This window comes from Plectropomus leopardus, chromosome 10 (assembly GCF_026936395.1).
Source record: "Plectropomus leopardus strain MGB_pleo_1.0 chromosome 10, ASM2693639v1, whole genome shotgun sequence".
NCBI lineage: Eukaryota > Metazoa > Chordata > Actinopteri > Perciformes > Serranidae > Plectropomus > Plectropomus leopardus.
In genome coordinates this window covers 2,125,269-2,142,652 of record NC_142185.1, presented here as the reverse complement: position 1 = coordinate 2,142,652, position 17,384 = coordinate 2,125,269, and the positions used below count along the sequence as shown (strand labels likewise).

The following is a 17,384-nucleotide window of genomic DNA, read 5'->3' as shown; positions in this document are numbered from 1 at the left end:
TCCTGTCACATATCACAGTATGCACACCAACATGCTTTTCTAGTTTCCATCCTCTGTACAGCAGGAGATGTGTCACAGCAACTGAGCCCCAAACAGAATGACAGCTCTGACAGCTGACAGAAGCTGCAGTGACAGATGACGGTGCATTCAAGTGACTGATAAGTAGTTGAAAAGTAATCGGACTGTTTGCTGCATTTCATGCACTTTTCATTCTTCATTTGTTGATAATTCTGGCTTTGTTCATGCATATGGCATACATTTTGGCAAGATTGTGTATTTTTGTTAAATATGTGAATTTCCAGCTCAGCTCCTAAAATAAGTCTAAAATACACTGTGGAAACTAAATTGTTACATTCAGACTGTTAAAGTAAAAAATAAAAGCTCCATTGAATCTCATTCAAACTGACATTTTTGATCCCACAGCCATCAAAGCACAAAAACATCACTTGTATTATTTCTGGTTGTCATTCTGGGCTTTTGTCTTGGAATTTATCATTTAGAATATTTTCCACCTGATGGTGTCATTTTTGCCATTTTTGGCATATGGATAAAATACATGCTATTTCCACTGGGTGACCTGTCACAATCAATGTAGCTGCTAATTACTGACACATTCCAGACTGTTCTCATTAAAACAAAAGTAGCATATTGAATTTTTTTTCACCTAATAATCATAGTGGCATCATGACAAAACCTGGCATTTAAAGGGTTAAAATTCTGGAAATGAATGAATATTTGATATTTATGATTAGGGCTGATGCTAGGTTTTTTTAAATTTGATTTCAAAAAGCACATTTTGTGTGCAGAGTGATACAACTGTGTGTAACATTAAAGATGGGCCTAAGGGTTAACTGTTTATGTGAACAAAATAAAAAGAAATATTACCAACAGCAAAAAAAAACAGACCCATTAGTAGAGAAGAGAAATGCGAATGTAGGCTAATTTTACTTTCAGGAATATAAAATGTAAGAATCTAAAATGTATGCAGCTATTACTTCAAAGTTCAAACTACATAAAATGCAGAGTAACAACAGCAGAGCTCTCAGGACTGACCGCTGTCTCTGGCGAGCTCAGCCAATTCTGTTTTCCCTCCACGTTAACAGATATATGAGCAAGAGGGTCAAAGTTCAGGGTGCAGTGGTATGAGAGAGTAGCCTAGATCGTGTGCATCCTGCATGCAACAGTACATACTATGTAGTAGTATGTACTGTAGTACTACTGAAAGTAAAGAGAAAAAGTTTGTGATTTGGAACACACTCTAAATCTTTTTCTAGCATACTAAACAGTATGTTTTTGTAGGTATTGGAACAAACAGATGGTTTGTCTTCCTTCCTCCAAAGCAGCTGCTTCAGCATGTGCTGCCTCTCACAGACGACTGTGCTCAGTAACTGCGGTTCTGACACATGTCACAGAGGTCCCTCAGATCCAGGCATGCTGCATCAGTTGTGTGCACGAGACAGAATATGTTAAAGCTGTGCTGTGATGCACAGGAAGTAGCAGGTACATGGTGCGGAGCAGTAGGAGTGTGAGGAGAGGGAGCATACTGACAAACAGCATGTTTCATTCAGTGATTTTGGCACAAACAGAGGCAACGCCTTCATGTTAGCTGTAACATTTATTGTAAAAATCAGCAAGAAATTAGAGCCAAACATAAATATCCATGTTCACAGGCCATGTGTTAAAACACACACTTGACACAGGCTTCATCCCAACACACACTCAACTCAGATTCATCATTCAAAGCATCAAACAGAAAGGAAATACCAGCTCTCTCTCCGGGAGTTGGTTCAGGAGGATGAGTGGCTTCTGCTCTCTGATGTTGTCTTCTTGGCCTTCTTGTTGCCGTTTGCTTGCTGTCCCCTCCCCCTCTTCAGCTGCTGCTCCTCCAGCCGCTGCTGCTTCTTCTGCAGGTACACCGTCACGTTGTCAAAGCTCACCTTGTACAGATGCTCGAAGCGGTTGTGGCTCCTCGCGGAGGCTGTTGGGCAAGAGAACAGCAGGAGATAGTTGTCGAGAGTAACTCAGCACGTGTTATCTATGCAATCACATGAACATGAAAACCAGAAGAGGAGGGCACATAAACCTCAATCTGTTTATTTTGTATGGAAAATATTTAATTCATAAATGTAAAAGGACTGAAAAGAAACCAAATGAACAAGAATTCAAAATAAAAAGAGATTATATCCAAACAGTACACGCACTGAAAGATGGCAAAGCTGAGAAAACACTGGACATTTGTAAAACTTTTTGTTTGTTTGATGCTTTGGTTCAATACCCCTTATGAATATATGTATAAACAAATTATTCATTACTATGATTTCAGTTGCATTAACAGGTTTACATGGATTTTAAAAGTCCAGTTTTAGTCAGACTAAACCATTAATTCCACTTTTTTCTAAAATCATGTAAATGCACTGACTGACTGATCTGTCAATCAGCAGACACACTGCACTGCTTAAATCCTCAGAGGCAACACTGAACGAAAGCCCTGCATGACATATTTGTGGGAGGTGGCATGTCATGTCATGTGATACTGCAGGTCGTGTTTGTTTAGAGGGCGTGAAGGGGGCGAGGATGATAGAGAGGACGCAGGACATGACAAGAGGCCAAAAGACCATGTGGAAGCATGGTGGTGGTGGTGTGCGTGTGCGTGTGTGATGACTCACCCTCAAGTGTCTCCCAGTGTGGCCTGAAGGCTTCAGTCACTCTGATCAGTTCAGGGCTCTCAGCATCACACTGGATGGAGCAGGAGATCACACAGGTCATACACGTCATACAGGGCATCACACACAGCACGCACGCATGTATGCACGCACACATGTGCAAGTTGGCCACAGCATCAAATGGAGAGTCAATACACCTTTATCTCTGCACAATGACCTCATCAGATGAGCACAGGAGCAGCTCCTCTGCTAAGCTCTCTTTAAAACAGGAGATTCCTTCATGCTGCAAAAAAAACTGTAGATACCATGGCAACCACAAATGCACTGTGTCCTGCTGTAAACCACCTCATAATCTCTGCTCAGAGTTCCTTAATGAATTCAACCTTAATTCACACTGAACCAAACTAAGGTCCTTTTCTTGGCTGCCACTGCAAAATGTATTGGGGGGGGGGCATGAAAACATGGCATGTGTGGACTATGCTGGGTGCCCATCATTTGTTGATGTTAGGGGACGCCATTGTTAAGCTAAAGTTAGCTAGTGGTGCAGACTGTTGCGCTGTAGTAGAGCTGAAGAGAGTCGAGGCACGGGAAAATATCATCACGTCAATTTGTCCAAAGTCCTTTAAATAAAAGTCAGTCACTGTTAGACGCAACGGAGAAAGTCCAGAGAGGTCTTGGTTTTTAAGTTATGTCTCAATTTGTTCTCCCATTATCAATCAAAATCTATTCATACATTTAAAAAGTAACATGCAGAGCCGTTGATCTTGTTATGTAATGTGCAGCCTGACACACAACACGGCATCAGAGAGGAATCACAGGGAAGTGGTCACAGTGAGAATAGCTCCATCCTGTGTTCAACGCCTTCAATGTTTGTCAAAGAGCTGTAAGACAGCTACTATGTCTCATTATGCTGTGTGCAGCAGTGCAAATCACACTGACTGTGAACTGTGGGTAAATGCAGCTCATATGCAGATTCTGATCATCTGTCAACAGATCTCCTTTTGTGAATCTGTTTTCGTATGTGACACAAACAGAAAATCCCTAAAATCTACCATCCGTATGCAAATGAGTTTTACGGCTACAGTGATGATACCTGAAACTAGAGAACCTGAGGAGTGCAGTGGTACCATGTCATGGTTGCTTCTCAGCAAGGGGGCTAAAGAAAGCTCCAAAGTCCAAAGAAAATGCGTTCTGTGGGTACCCATGAGTCTCCCCTTTTCTGACTTACCGACCCACTTATGCTAGTCGCATGCAGTTTTTTCGGTCATCTGATTCCTAATGAAGACAATCTAATAAGAATAGACCTATCTTGTCAGTACAGACTTCAAAACTGTTTTAAAATGAAAAATAATGGAATTGAAAACGTGATTAGAAAATGCAATTAATTGTGATTCACTAAAACATTCAGCATTTAATCAAAATTTAAAAAATCAATTGTTTGTCATGTGTTCTTTAGCTGATATAGTAAACAATTTCATTTTGTTTGTTTTCTAATTTAGTAAATATGGATGATGCAAAAAAATGTAGATGGTGGATGGATTTACACATGACATTTAGATTTGCTCGTTAGGTGACGAAAGCATGGGAAATGAGAAAATAAGCTCTTTATCAAGATAAACCTCAATGTTTTTAATTTTTGTTTTTTGTGTTGATATCTGTAAAACCTGAAGACGACACATGCTTTGTGTTGTGATGGTGTGTTGCAGTCCCATGTGGGACAGGCCAGAGTCACAGAAATAAAAAAAGTCAAAGTGTTTGGCGGGCCCAGTATGAATGTATGTGACTGTACCTCCCAGCTGTCTCCTCTGTGTGTGTAAACCTGAAGCGGTACATCACTGGAGTCCATCAGCACCCAGAGCCGGCCCTCAGAGTCAAAGGTCATGTCCAGAGGACAGTGGGGCAGGGAGAGCCTGCTGTGTGGCGCGAGTTTCTGCTCACTCTCCTGGTCCAGAGTGAAGAACTGAAGTGTGGACACTCTAAGGACACACAGGAGACAGCAAATTGATTACTGTGGTTATCCATCCGGAGACCATCTGTGACTACACTGAAGGAAGTGATGTCACTATGTGTCCTCTTTGCCTCTGACCTACTTCTTATGTTCCCTACACGTACAGTATTTACTTACAGCTGCACTGTGACCTTGTGCCTCTAGAGGCCCAAAAATACATTTAAAGATCAGAAGCAAAAATAACTTCTAGCCAGCCGAGGGACTACTGTCATGTCAAAGTTAAAAGCAGCTTCCAGTGTGTCTGTGTGTGTGTGTGTGTGTGACTGAACAGGAGCTGAGAACATGTCCACTCACTCCTTCTTTGTTTCCTGTCACTCTGTCATCACATGGCTCTACAGTTCTGATGTTCACAGCAACATTCTCTCAAATACTGCAACAAGTTTAGTTTAGATGGTTTTCATGATTATATAAGCCTTTACGATTTACTTCACAAAATGTATCTGACTCCTTTATTTACTACTTACTTATTCCACCTTCAACTCCAAAGATGTAGCAGGATCAAGGACAAAGTGTAATGACTAATAAATTTACCTTGTACCTTGTGCTAGTCAATTTAATTTTGCCAGCGTATGATGAATTTATAATTTTTCAGCTGATGGTGCCTTTCACAGCTTCTTCAAATAGAATCACTCCGTAATCAGTGTCTATCAGAATATGAGAGATACACATTTTCAGCCCAGAGAAAGAGGTTATTAACATACACTTTATTCAACTTGTTGAGCCATAACATTACACAAGTGGGACCAAACAAAATTTTGCAGTTACAGTAGCTCTGACTGTATGCATCACGTCATGTTTCTTTCTTTACACAAACCTAAAATTCATCAGTGATGCAGAAAATCTGAGCTCTCTCTCTTTTAACCTGGCTAGATCGCCATGGTAACTTGTGTGGCAAACTTAACCTGGCCTTGAGCAGGTTATGTTCTGAGTTTCTGCTTGAAATCAGCCGAAAAGCATCTTTTGCAGCTTCTTTGAGCAGCGTCACTCTATAATCAGTGTCAGCAAAAGAAAGATACAGATTCTCAGCAGAGAGGAAGTGTTATAACTATAATTTATCCAACTTTATGAGACGTAATGTTACACAAGTGCAACCAAACGAAGCTGTGCAGTTACTCTGACTGTATGCATCGCGTCACATTTCTTTCTTTACAGTGATGCAGAAAATCTGAGCAAGAATATTGTTTGCTTGATTCACACTGTTGTTGCTCTCAGTGAACTACTTTATGTGTCCGTGGTCTTCTCGTCCACAGTGACTTTACAAGAAGCTTCTATAAAATTACATGCAGAATTTAACAGTAACACATCACTATATTTTTAATAAGGATGGAATTTACTTGCATATGAAATGTGCAATAATTCCTTCAGATTCAAATTCATTTCACTTTCAAAAACTAAAGTGATTTTATATGTCTCCTTCATTACGGGACAGAGTGAGAGCCAAATATAGTTCTTGATTATAATGTTGTCTGCTGCATCAAGTTTTAAGTTTCATAGCTGCAGAATGAGCAGCTGTCACGTTAAATATAAAAGAGTGATAAAAGAAATAGGCTACAATAACTCATAAATTCACACAATAAGTAATTTTCTGCCTGCATTCCTCTCTAACCTTAAGTGAAGCAACAGTGATAGTTTCTAATGTTATTGTTTTTACACAATAATCATTTTTAAGAGTCAAAAAATGCCTTCTGTGATGCAGAAAGAGTTAACAGAGACAGCTGATAACCACCTTGGTTGTAGCTGTTCTCTCTCGGCGAGACTGCAGACATAGAGAGACTGACTCTGTTAAACTGACTTTATGCTGCAGCCCCTGATCAGTCAGCTTGTCACTAATGAATTATAGACTCAGTAAATCCCCTCTGCCAATACAAACAACACATGTCACACATAATAAGAGGAGTTGTGGGCTATATTTACCACGCCTGTCAGAGGTTAGTGCCAGACATGTGTGCATGTCTGCAGAGCAGTGGGGTGCTGAAGAAAGTCTTTTCTGCTGCTAAACTTGGAATATAGGTTATGAGAAGTAGCCTCGGGAAATGCTGAAGGAATGTGAGGACATTAAATGCATTAAATAACTTGATGTTTTTGAAAATCAGTCTGAGATTTTGGGTAATACTCCTTTAAACAGATAATACCTTATTTCTGCAGAGCGAGAATATCATATCCCACTTAGTAATAATGACAAGCTGCTTCAATAAAAGCATTCAAACAGCAGGATGGACCTGCAGGTAACAGACAGGTAAAGATACATGTTAAATAACTGTGTTGTGCTGCTGAACTGAGCTTCACTAAAGTCACCCTTATTTTGTAAATAAATCATTTTTCTCCCTTTCTGTCTGTGTTTGTCTGTCACTCAGTGTTTGCAGAGTGCTTTAGATCCTCTGTGTTTGTGTTTGTGTGTGTGTGTGTGTGTGTGTGTGTGTGTGTGTGTGTGTGTGTGTGAGAGAGAGAGACTGATAAAAACTTTCAGACAGCGGTTGCAGCGGTCAGTCTGCACTGCGCTCATAAATCAGCTGCAGCAGTTACATGTAGATATTTCCATAAACCTGTGTGTGGTTCTGTATTGAAAAGGGACAAACACAAAGTGTGTGTCAGTGCCTGAAACAGGGCCGCGAATCCTGTACAAATATCCTGTTTGTGTCAGTGTTCCACATTTGTCCAGCAGAGAGCAGTGAGGAGTTGAGACACTGTCCCACTCAGTACATATCCCATCTGATCAGCAGTTAATTTACTCTTTAGTCATTTATTACAGAAATGCACAACAGCCAACCCAGAAAAAAACTGATTACTATCAAATAATAATATAGTCTTAATAGATTATCAGATATTTTCTTGTTACAACAAATGTTTTCCCATTTTTCAGATACTTGCATGCTATAATAAGATGTTCTCTTGTTAAAACAGGAAACTTCTGGAGATAACAATATAGATTTTTTTAAATCTCTGTAACATGGAAAAATCAGCACTATAACACAATAAATGAGTATATTGTTATATCAAGTATAGTTTCTTGTTATAATGTGAAAACATCTTGTTATGACAAGAAAAGTTTTTTAGTACAGGATGTTTTTACATTTTTAGAAGATAGTTTCATGTTACAACAGGATGTCTGCAAGACACTTTCATATGTTTCATGCTATAAAAAAGAAACTCTTCTTGATAAAACAATATAATTTTTAATCTCTGCAACATGGAAAGTTTTACACTATAAGAAAATGAATAAGTTTATTGTTATATCAAGGAAAGTTTGTTAATACGAGATGTTTTCACATTTTGAGGATGTTATAATGAGACCTTTCTCGTTTTAACATGAAAGCATCTTGCAAAAATATCTTAACGTTTCAATGATCGGGTTTTTCTGGCCTGGCAGTTCTACACGTTTGTGATTTTTGATGAAAAACTGGCCAAACATTCTCTGTTTCCGATGTGAGGATTTGCTTCTTTTCTGTTTCACTGTAAATTCTCTCTCTTTGTGTTGTGGATTGTTGATCTGATAAAAGTCTTTTTTGTCATTTTGGACTGTGAAATATTTGGATTTTAGAGACTAAACTATATTAAAACACAATTGACTGACTTACAGATACGGAAAATGATCTTAAGTAACAATCCTTCAAAAAATATAAGAAATCTTTTAAAAACTTTGTTTATGTTGAATGTTTATGCAACACCAAATAATATTGACTAATATACAGTCCCCTGGCTATAGAAGGATGTTTTTCTGAGGAATGATTTATTTGCATCTCATGCACCTGAATCAGGTCACACGTGCACACCTGCATGTGCATGGTGCTGCAGTACGCCGTCTCATGCTGTCCCTCTAATCATACAGAGCTCATCATGTGGACAGGCAATATGCAGGAAGCAGGAATGACTGAGGCAGCATCACAAATAACTCTGAAAACACTGAAAATACACTCTCACCTCTCACACTGCACTGCTACATGGTGAGCATCAGGAGAGCTGCTGATTCTGCACACAGTTGGCTTCTGAGAAATAAAAAAACACAGAGAGAGTGGCTGAGTCAGTGGGTCTCTTTTTGTTCTTTTTACAAAATTATTGAAAAATTAATGAGTAAAAGCACCAACATCGACTGACTGACTGACTGACTGACTAGAAGCTTCATTTATGTCGAGGAAACTCACCGATAACAAGCTCTCTGTAGCAGAGGTGCCCTGCTCACAATGTGAAGGACCCCTTTACATCATCTCTGTAACCCAGGGCTTCAAAGAGGACCAACTTTAGGAAAACGAGTCATGTTTTCTACTAAACTTACACACATCAGCTCAGCCCACAGGCTGGGGATCGAGCGGTGCACCTCTGTCAGTCTGGGTCATGTTCAATCTCAAAACCTTTTATCACTTTTGCTACAGTTTCTGGAATGAAAAACATACTTCCTCAAAATGGTGTGCAATGATGTGCGACAGGCTCTTAGGTACTCTCCCGTTTGCCATGCGTGTCAGTGGTGTACCCAATCAGCAGCAACATGTATGAAAACCAAATTCCGGTAGATCTTTGCTTTTTGAACGACGACTGTTTTATTTTTTATTTCACACTTGCTTTGGCAATGCAGACATAAGTTTTCCTACGCCAATAAAGACGCTTTCAATTAAACTGAATGAACCCGGCAGGTAATATTAAATGGCAGTTTTCCTGTGAAATGCAGCAGGGTGTCCAATGCACCACCATTTCTGTTTAAGTAAAGGTTTTGCTACGTTTCTTTGGGGCTGAACACAGCTCTAGATTGTTTGCCAATAAGCACACTGCAAATCCCGCTTCACGCCAAAGGTGCTGCCATAGAGAACGAAAGAGAGATCCTCAAGATTGTAACTTAAGGGAAGCAAAACAATAAGTATAGCTACACATAGTAAACGTGTTTAATGAGTTTGTAACAACAGTAAATCAGTGCGATAAATGCCATACGGCAGTGATGAGACGCAGCAGTTTCCCAAGCTGCCAAAAAAAATGTCATGTGAAAAGACCAAAGCTTGTGGTCTGAAATCTTAAATGAAATGACACATTAAAAAAAAACTACATCCGATAGCATCACCATCAGCATCATTGTCTGCACTTGCACATCAATACTTTTCCTTCTTTTAGACACACTCTCACACAGGCCTGCATGTTAGCACTGGATCCAGTTTAGCACTGGATCCAGGTGGGACATAAGGGCAAGAAATAATAAGATAAAGAAAGAATATTAACCTTTCAGACTTCAAGAATGACATTTTCAAATATTCTAGTTATTGTTTTGTGGACATTTTATTACAGTTGAAAAACCCTGAGTGTAATTTTGCTTGGATCCAATGTCCCTGTTCGCTGCTATAATGATGGGGAGGGGGGGCAATTTACAAGCCACTGAGAGGCTCAAACGGAGCACAGCTGATGGTGCCATGAATGAACTGCTAAAGAATGTCAGAGAGAGACAGGAGACATCTATTGATCTCCTCTGGACCAGAGGACTGTATACAGCCACCCCGACAACAACTGATCACCTCTACAAGACAGATCACTGATGTGAGGTCCTGCTAGTTAATATCTTTGATGGTCTACATCAGGCATGTCAAACTGGTCCACAAGGGGGCCGGTGTGGCACACCAGACTTGACTCATTTAATCAACTGATCTCCGTCTTCAGACAGTTGATTGGTCAAACTGTGTGCTCTTGGTTGGTTGGCACAAAAACCTGCAGCCACACCGGCCCCCCTGTGGACCAGTTTGACATGCCTGGTCTACATCCTGTACAAACATATGCTACTGTGAAGGAAACTATATGGTCATTTGTTATTTACTACATCTATTGCACGTCTGTCTGTCCTGGAAGAGGGATCCCTCATCATCCTCTGCTGCTCTTGGCAAAACTTTGAGGCAAACTTGGCGTGCCAATTTTGCAACAAGAGCTCAAATGAAGTATTAACATCTACTAGCATTTAGCATTGATGAGCATTTAACATTAGCATCAGTGTCGTGCTGGTCAGTGCCTCATTTCATGCCGCATTTCTATTGGTTGGTTAGTAGTTGTAGGTTATAACAGCAGTCACAGTCAGATGGTCATCCAAAATTTCTCACACTGTCAGAATTTGATCCCAGGCTGTCTTTGATCACAGGACAGTGACAATGTCCATCCTTGAACATCTCTCACTTTGATGTAGAACCACCATTTTAGAGCCACGACCAAAGATATCACAACGTTTCTTTCACAATGGTCATATTTCATCTGTTTCTCAGTGTATACTGAGCTTAAAAAGGAGTTCCATGATAACAAAACTAAGAGCCTACAGACAGGCTTGCTGCTCTGTGAGACTGTACATCAAATTTCACGGGAATCCATCCAATAGATTAAGTTATTTTACTCAAAACTGCAAATATCAAGCTCATGGAGAGGACGGAGGAAAAGTCAGGGAGTCATCTCAGTCAGTTGGATTCCTCCTCAGGGGAGCATGTTTGGATCTGTTTATGGCAAGCCCAGTGTTACCATCATGATAGCTCCAGATGAACAGTCACAAAACCACCAAAGTCATAAAGACACACTAAAGTTATTGGGTAAAACATGCTGTGGTTACCATGGTTACCTTCTGTTTGTCACCCTCAGAGCTAGGTGTCTCTTCGAGATCTTTGAGGTCCCAGCTCTGCAGCTTGGTGCCAGATTCGTACTCCCACAGCTTCATGGTCCCATCCTGACATACACAAACACACTACACTTTACACCGAAGCTCTGATATCATGCTGTGAGAACATGGGGGTGTGGGGGGCCCTCTGTGTGGAGTCTGCATGTTCTCCTTGTGTCAGCGTGGGTTTTCTCTGGGTTCTGCAGCTTCCTCCACAGACCACAGACATGAAGGTTAGGTTAATTGGAGTACCTCATTAGACCTTTTATATTTACTTCATTTGCATTAGCATGAAGTTTAGTGTATTTTTGAACATTTGTTAGCATCTGGAAAACACTGAACTGCCAACTCCAAGAAATATTGCCAACAAATGCTCCACACTTGACTTCAGCTCTCCACAGACTGCACGGGGTGTAGCTGCTGCGGCAGTGGGCAAATCACACACTGCATGCAGTCGTACAATGTTGTGTGGTGATTGGCTACAAGCAAAACCGTTTCTTTCTCCTGGTTTGAGATTTATGCAAAGTTTCATTAAAAAAGCTGACTGTTTTCATGGCCTTGGTTTATTAATCTGATTTGAAGAATTTGGTGATGAGTATGATTTCCACTCCTACCAACTCTTGTTTGTGTGTTATACAAATGTTGTTTTCTGAAAAGATTTGGTGGAAAAAAAGGGTCAAAGCCCAGAGAAAAACATGTTAACAACACAGCTGTATGTCTAATCACATGGAGATGTGTCTGATTCAGAGAGCCTACAGTAGCTGTTGGACTGTGCATATGTGTGTAATGTAACTTTGGGAAATGCGCACACACCCCCGATCCAGACAGGAGCCAGTGTGGGTGACCTGGGGGGACGAGCAGGGCACTAACAAACCTGTGAGACAGCAGGGCAGAAAAACAGGAACAGAACTGATCAAATCAAAGTTGGAAACTTCAATGAGCACACACACTGTTCCTCACTTTAGTGTTAACATACAGTCGTTGCTCCCCTTTAGGCTCAGAGACTCACTGTTGATGTCCCAGGCAGAAGGACTGGATGTTGTATGGAGACCTGAGGTGGCTCACCCTGATCTTCTCATCACGGTCGGCTGTGATGATGTACTTGTCGTCGGTGGACATGCTCTGAAAGACAGCAGATGGGGGCCATCAGTCATTCATTAGTCATAACCGCATATCTTGTTAGCGGTCGTGGTGGGGCAGCCTATCCCAGCTGCGTTTGGGCAAGAGGCAGCTACACCCTAGACAGACTATCACAGGGCCAACACACGGAGATAGACGACCATTCACACTCACATTCACACCTACAGGCAGTTTAGAGTCACCAATTAACCTGCATGTCTTTGGACTGTGGGAAGAAACTGGAGACCCCGAAAAAACCCACGCCGACATGAACAGAATATGCAAACTCCACACAGAAGGCAACCCTACTCGAGGTTCCAAACATGGGGCCCTCTTGCTGTGAGGCGACTTTTCTAACCACTGCACCTCCATGCCACCCTATTCTGAGACAGTGGTGCACTAATAAGTGCCCACAATGAGGCCATTTGATTTCGGGATTGCACTCACTTGATTCTCATCATGCAGAGTTTGAAAAATGTCCTTATTACTTCTAAATACATCAAACCTTGTATCCATTTTCTTTCAGCCATGCTGCCAAATCTTGGTTAAATAGCCAATTTTCACTGACTCGGCACTTCCCGATGTCATCCTCGGTACAGTGACAGCTTGTTAGCCATCAGTGGATCGTCTGCTCTAAGGAATCCCAGCCCGAAATAAAATGAGTGCTGTTTCTTCTGCCATCGTAATGTGCATGACGTTAATGCGTAGAAGATCTACACAACCGCAGTTTACAGATTAGTGTCACCAATTCAGTATCTGACCAAATGTCTCCCCTTCTGTTCCTAATATGATGATGAATAATGGCCAGGAAATGTTATGATGTCACAGTGAAGTTGACCTTTGACCTTTTGGATAAAACTGTCATCACATCTTCGTCATGTCATATCCTATTAGACATTCATGTGAAACTCTGTCATAATTACGGCATGAATTCTTGAGTTATGGCCAAAAAATGTGTTTTGTGAGGCCACACTGACCTCTGTCCCAAATTCTAATGCAGTTCATACCTGACTGCAAGTGGAGGTTTGTGCCAAATGATTTAATGACAGCGCCAGCTGAGAACACAGTGAGACAGAACTGATTGCGGTGTTATTATACGTTTACACCTGCGAATGGCTGGACAGCACCAGGCATGTCCACATGATACGTGCATGAGCGGCGTCACTTGAGAAAACAACCGGACAGCACCTACAAACTATTGACTTTGATGCAGGAGTCCAGTATTCGCTGCCCATCTGAAAGTGATGTTTGTTTCTACATCTTCCCATGTGCTTCTTATGCCTAAACCTAAACCATCTGTTACTTTGTTGCCTAATCCTAACCATCCATACTAGCATGTGTGTTTGTTGATGGTCCGCACTGGTAGTCATGTGCTCATTTTGTGTATACAAAACCACTGCTGCGTCATCCAACCATGTGCATTTGTTTATATCAAGGTAGCACAATTCTGGAGCAAAAACAGCTGATGCAATAGGATACCTAAAATGTCAGGAGTAGACGTGGATAAAAATGGCATTGTGGTGATTAGGGATGAGAACATGTTGAAGTGGCGCACTTGCCGTGACAGTTGGGATATGTATGTTACATACTGTTCAAGCGTAACACTGACACATATTGTCATCAGTTCTCAGACTACAGATGTGATAATGTGGTCTGGTATTCCTTACCAAAGCTAGCAGCATGGACAGGTGACCCATCTTTAGCTCGCCCTCTCTCTGAGGCTCCACCACTGAGAAAGAGTACACATCTCCTGATTTGTCAGTCGCTATCAGCTCCTCCTCTGCCTGGCTGAACATCAGGGCAGTGCACCTCCTCACCACCCACCTGTGTCTCTCACACACACACACACACACACACACACACACACACACACACACACACACACACACACACACACACACACACACACACACACACACACACACACACACACAGCTTCTATTAACACATCTGCCAGTGCACAGCTTGCATCATGGTGCTATTGTGTGTGGAGCTCAGAGCTTGACTTATACCTGATGCTGACACACTGCCAGGAAGGCTCACAGCGAAACAGGACCAGTCTCTTGGAGTCATCAGTCAGCGCCACCAGCGTTCCAGATGAAGACACGGTGAAGGCGAGGACTTTGTCGCTTCCTGTTTCCTCTGAGCCACCGCCATCACTAATGACAGAGGACACAAGCTACAGTTAAAAATTTAAATTCATGTTGTAAGATGACATAAATGATACAAAATAAATGTTAGGCTGCATGAAAAATATGTGATAACATTGTTAGTACTGACATAACTGAACAGATATTATAGTATACTCAGGTTTCTGCTGCTTCCAGTGTACTGATAAAATAAAACTAATTGCTTGTTGAATTAAAGAATTACAGGAAATCATTTCCAACATTCTTTTATTGAACAAACTGAACATTGACCTGAACACAAAAGGCAGCAATAAAAAAATAATGAAAGTCACATTGTAAGTTCAATGTTCTTCTGAAGCTCTCTTTTAACTGACTCAACTGTTCCCAGACTGCAATGTCACAGTCTTTCAGCATGTGTTTATTGGACAAATTGACAGCTGAAGATAGAAAAAATGAGCTTTTGTGCTGCCTTGGCTATAACAATGACTTCATTCATCAGAGGTAGCCCCACCAAAATCCATAAGGTTGCAAAACACACCTCACCACTAACTTTCCATTCAGGAGCCTTGTGCCTGTTCTTACCTGTTGTTTTCTTCCTTTGGATTCTTTGGCTTCTTCTCAGCACTGCTGCAGTCAAACACAAATGGTTCTCTGCAATGAAACGCAAAAGAGTTTATGTTTTCAATTTTGGGGAGTTCCGGTTTCCTTATGAGATTTTATTTTGCACCATTCGTCCAGTTTGAGCTCTGTTTAGTTTTCCTGCAGCATCGGTAACATGAGAATGAATCATTTCTTCCACCTAAGGCCCCTGCTGCTGTAGATTTAAGTTCCTGGTTTGACTTGAGACATATAATCTTCACTTCACCCACCATAAGTGTCACATAACCAACTACAGTTACTGTTATAATTACTCTGACTGTGAGGCTTTTTCATGCACCAATTCAATCTGAAATTATGTTTTCACATGTACTCAGTGCTACCAGACTGGGCTGTATTCCCCCTCAGTACTGTAAATAACAATAAGTGTGTTCATTTCGGGCAGTTTGTGATAATTTGAAATAGATTTTGTACCGTTTAAACAGTTTCCTTGCCACCTTTGAGAAGTAAGGCTATAAATTAGCTCCTCCTCTGGGAACCATTTGAAAATGAGTACTTTTTACCATTCTGACACAGCTCTGTGGTAAATGACATATCACAGAGCTGACTGTATTTAACTTCTTTTAAAAAAGTCAAAAGTTAGAAACAGTCTCACAGTTTTGGTGTTATGGTCCTGTCATGGTGATTGGGTAATTCAGCATGCTATGAATTTCTTTTCTCTCAGAGGTACAGCTGAAGCATTTCAATGGACTGATTACTCAACACACAAAACTGATCAGTAAGCATTTTGATATTTTGAAGTCACCACTTATTGAGAACAACTGTCAAGTATTCTCTGATTCCTTTTTCTCAAACAGGAGGATTTTCTGTATTTCTTGGTTTTATCAAGGTTAACTGATTATCTTTGGGTTTTGAACTGCTGTCAGGGAACAAAGAGACAAACAGAAATCTGAAGACATCATCATGAGCTCAGGAAAATTGTGATGATTTGTTGTTGTCTTTTGAGATTTTATGGACTAAATGATAAATCAGTTGACGAAAAAAATTGCAGCCCAACTCATAAGGAAATCTATGGAGCCCATAAAATCCTGAAAGGTGATTTTTTAAATTTTTTTAACACTGTGAGAACAAGTTATTTAACTAATCTTTTATACACACGATAAAAACTAAAATTTCACCATTTCGCCTCAATAGAAATCTGAAAGCTTTTTGGTAGAGAAAAAAGATGTGAACCTCCAATTCTTTTCAGTACTGACTATAATGTGTCTGTAGCACAGAATATCTAAAAACACTTGACAACTAGACCTGGGCAATGAGAAGAAGGTAATGAGCAACAAAAGAAGAAATGACACAAAGTTTAGCAAGAAATCTGTGAAAAAGTACAACAAAATTACTTGAAATGTCAAAAAAAAGTTAAAACAAAAAACATGCAAAGCAAAAAAACCTAGGAAAAAAATGTTTAAAAAATAAAGTCATTCTGTAAATAGTTTTTGAAAAGTAATTTTCATATATTCCTCTACATCTACTTATTTCTTTTTTCACATCTTTCTTATTTACTGTGCCAACAATACCATCTTCTTTGGTGCTCACAGCTTCAGTAAGCAAAAATGAACTGATGGATTGAATCGTCGAGAATCTTACTAAGCTAACATTGTGTGTAGCATGTTCATATTGACAAAAGTTTAAACATTAATACATTCTGGATGTGTGATCTAAGCAGCTTACTAAAGTTAGCCACGGCAGATAGCCAACATCCCAGTTGTATACATCTAAAGAACTTCTATAAAGATGAATGAGCAGGCTTCTAATAGAGACAGGCCTTTATTTGTCCAAATATGTAACTACACTGGGCGAGTAAAAGGGACTGGCCGTTTAATTGGGACTATCTTCCCTTCGTAAAAAAAAGAGAGAGAAGACGAAAATACTATAGTACATCCACACACGTTTTCAAGTATAATTTACAAAAATCCTGTAAATAAACCTAGACATTTTTCCCGATGCTGTCTGGCGACTAACTAACAGGGCTAGCCAGAAGAGCTAATTTTACCCACAGACAAATAACAGCGAATACATAATGGAACCGTGGCTCCTACCTGTCCTGTTTGCTGTGGATGGCAACGAGCTTCTTACCGCAGGTGGAAAGAAACCACTCTCCACAGGAGCCCACAGCGGCCATGGCTGGCGTCTGTGTATCATGCAACGGTAGCCCACGCGGAGAGCTGTATTTTGTCGCGCACATATTACGTCACCAGCCTCACAACACACGC

The 17,384-nt window shown here is 40.6% G+C and overlaps 1 protein-coding gene across 4 annotated transcripts; it reads right to left on the bottom strand.

Annotated features, from left to right (window-relative positions):
- Positions 1-1,596: 1,596 nt before the first annotated feature.
- wdr4 (WD repeat domain 4) lies at positions 1,597-17,369 on the bottom strand. 4 transcript variants are annotated; one of them, XM_042494904.2, is made up of 11 exons: positions 17,211-17,369; positions 15,103-15,171; positions 14,404-14,550; positions 14,059-14,221; positions 12,282-12,394; positions 12,086-12,146; positions 11,228-11,341; positions 8,590-8,654; positions 4,453-4,639; positions 2,667-2,736; positions 1,597-1,978 (listed from the first exon to the last, which is right to left on the bottom strand). In XM_042494904.2, exons 1-11 carry the CDS (start codon positions 17,354-17,356, stop codon positions 1,788-1,790), a joined length of 1,326 nt encoding a protein of 441 aa, XP_042350838.2. In that variant the 5' UTR covers positions 17,357-17,369; the 3' UTR covers positions 1,597-1,787. The 4 variants fall into 4 exon arrangements, with proteins under 4 accessions (XP_042350838.2, XP_042350840.2, XP_042350839.2 ...); XM_042494906.2 differs by having other exon boundaries at positions 11,237-11,341; XM_042494905.2 differs by having other exon boundaries at positions 14,059-14,215; positions 17,211-17,368.
- Positions 17,370-17,384: the final 15 nt, after the last annotated feature.

What these genes read in the sequence shown, in the direction of transcription:
- wdr4 (XM_042494904.2), bottom strand. Translation starts at nt 17,356, where the DNA reads ATGTGCGCGACAAAATACAGCTCTCCGCGTGGGCTACCGTTGCATGAT. An exon ending in TGGCAGTGTGTCAGCATCAG is followed by an intron (nt 14,222 to 14,403) that starts GTATAAGTCAAG and finishes TGTGTGTGAGAG; the next exon opens with ACACAGGTGGGTGGTGAGGA. An exon ending in TTCTGCCTGGGACATCAACA is followed by an intron (nt 12,147 to 12,281) that starts GTGAGTCTCTGA and finishes GCTGTCTCACAG; the next exon opens with GTTTGTTAGTGCCCTGCTCG.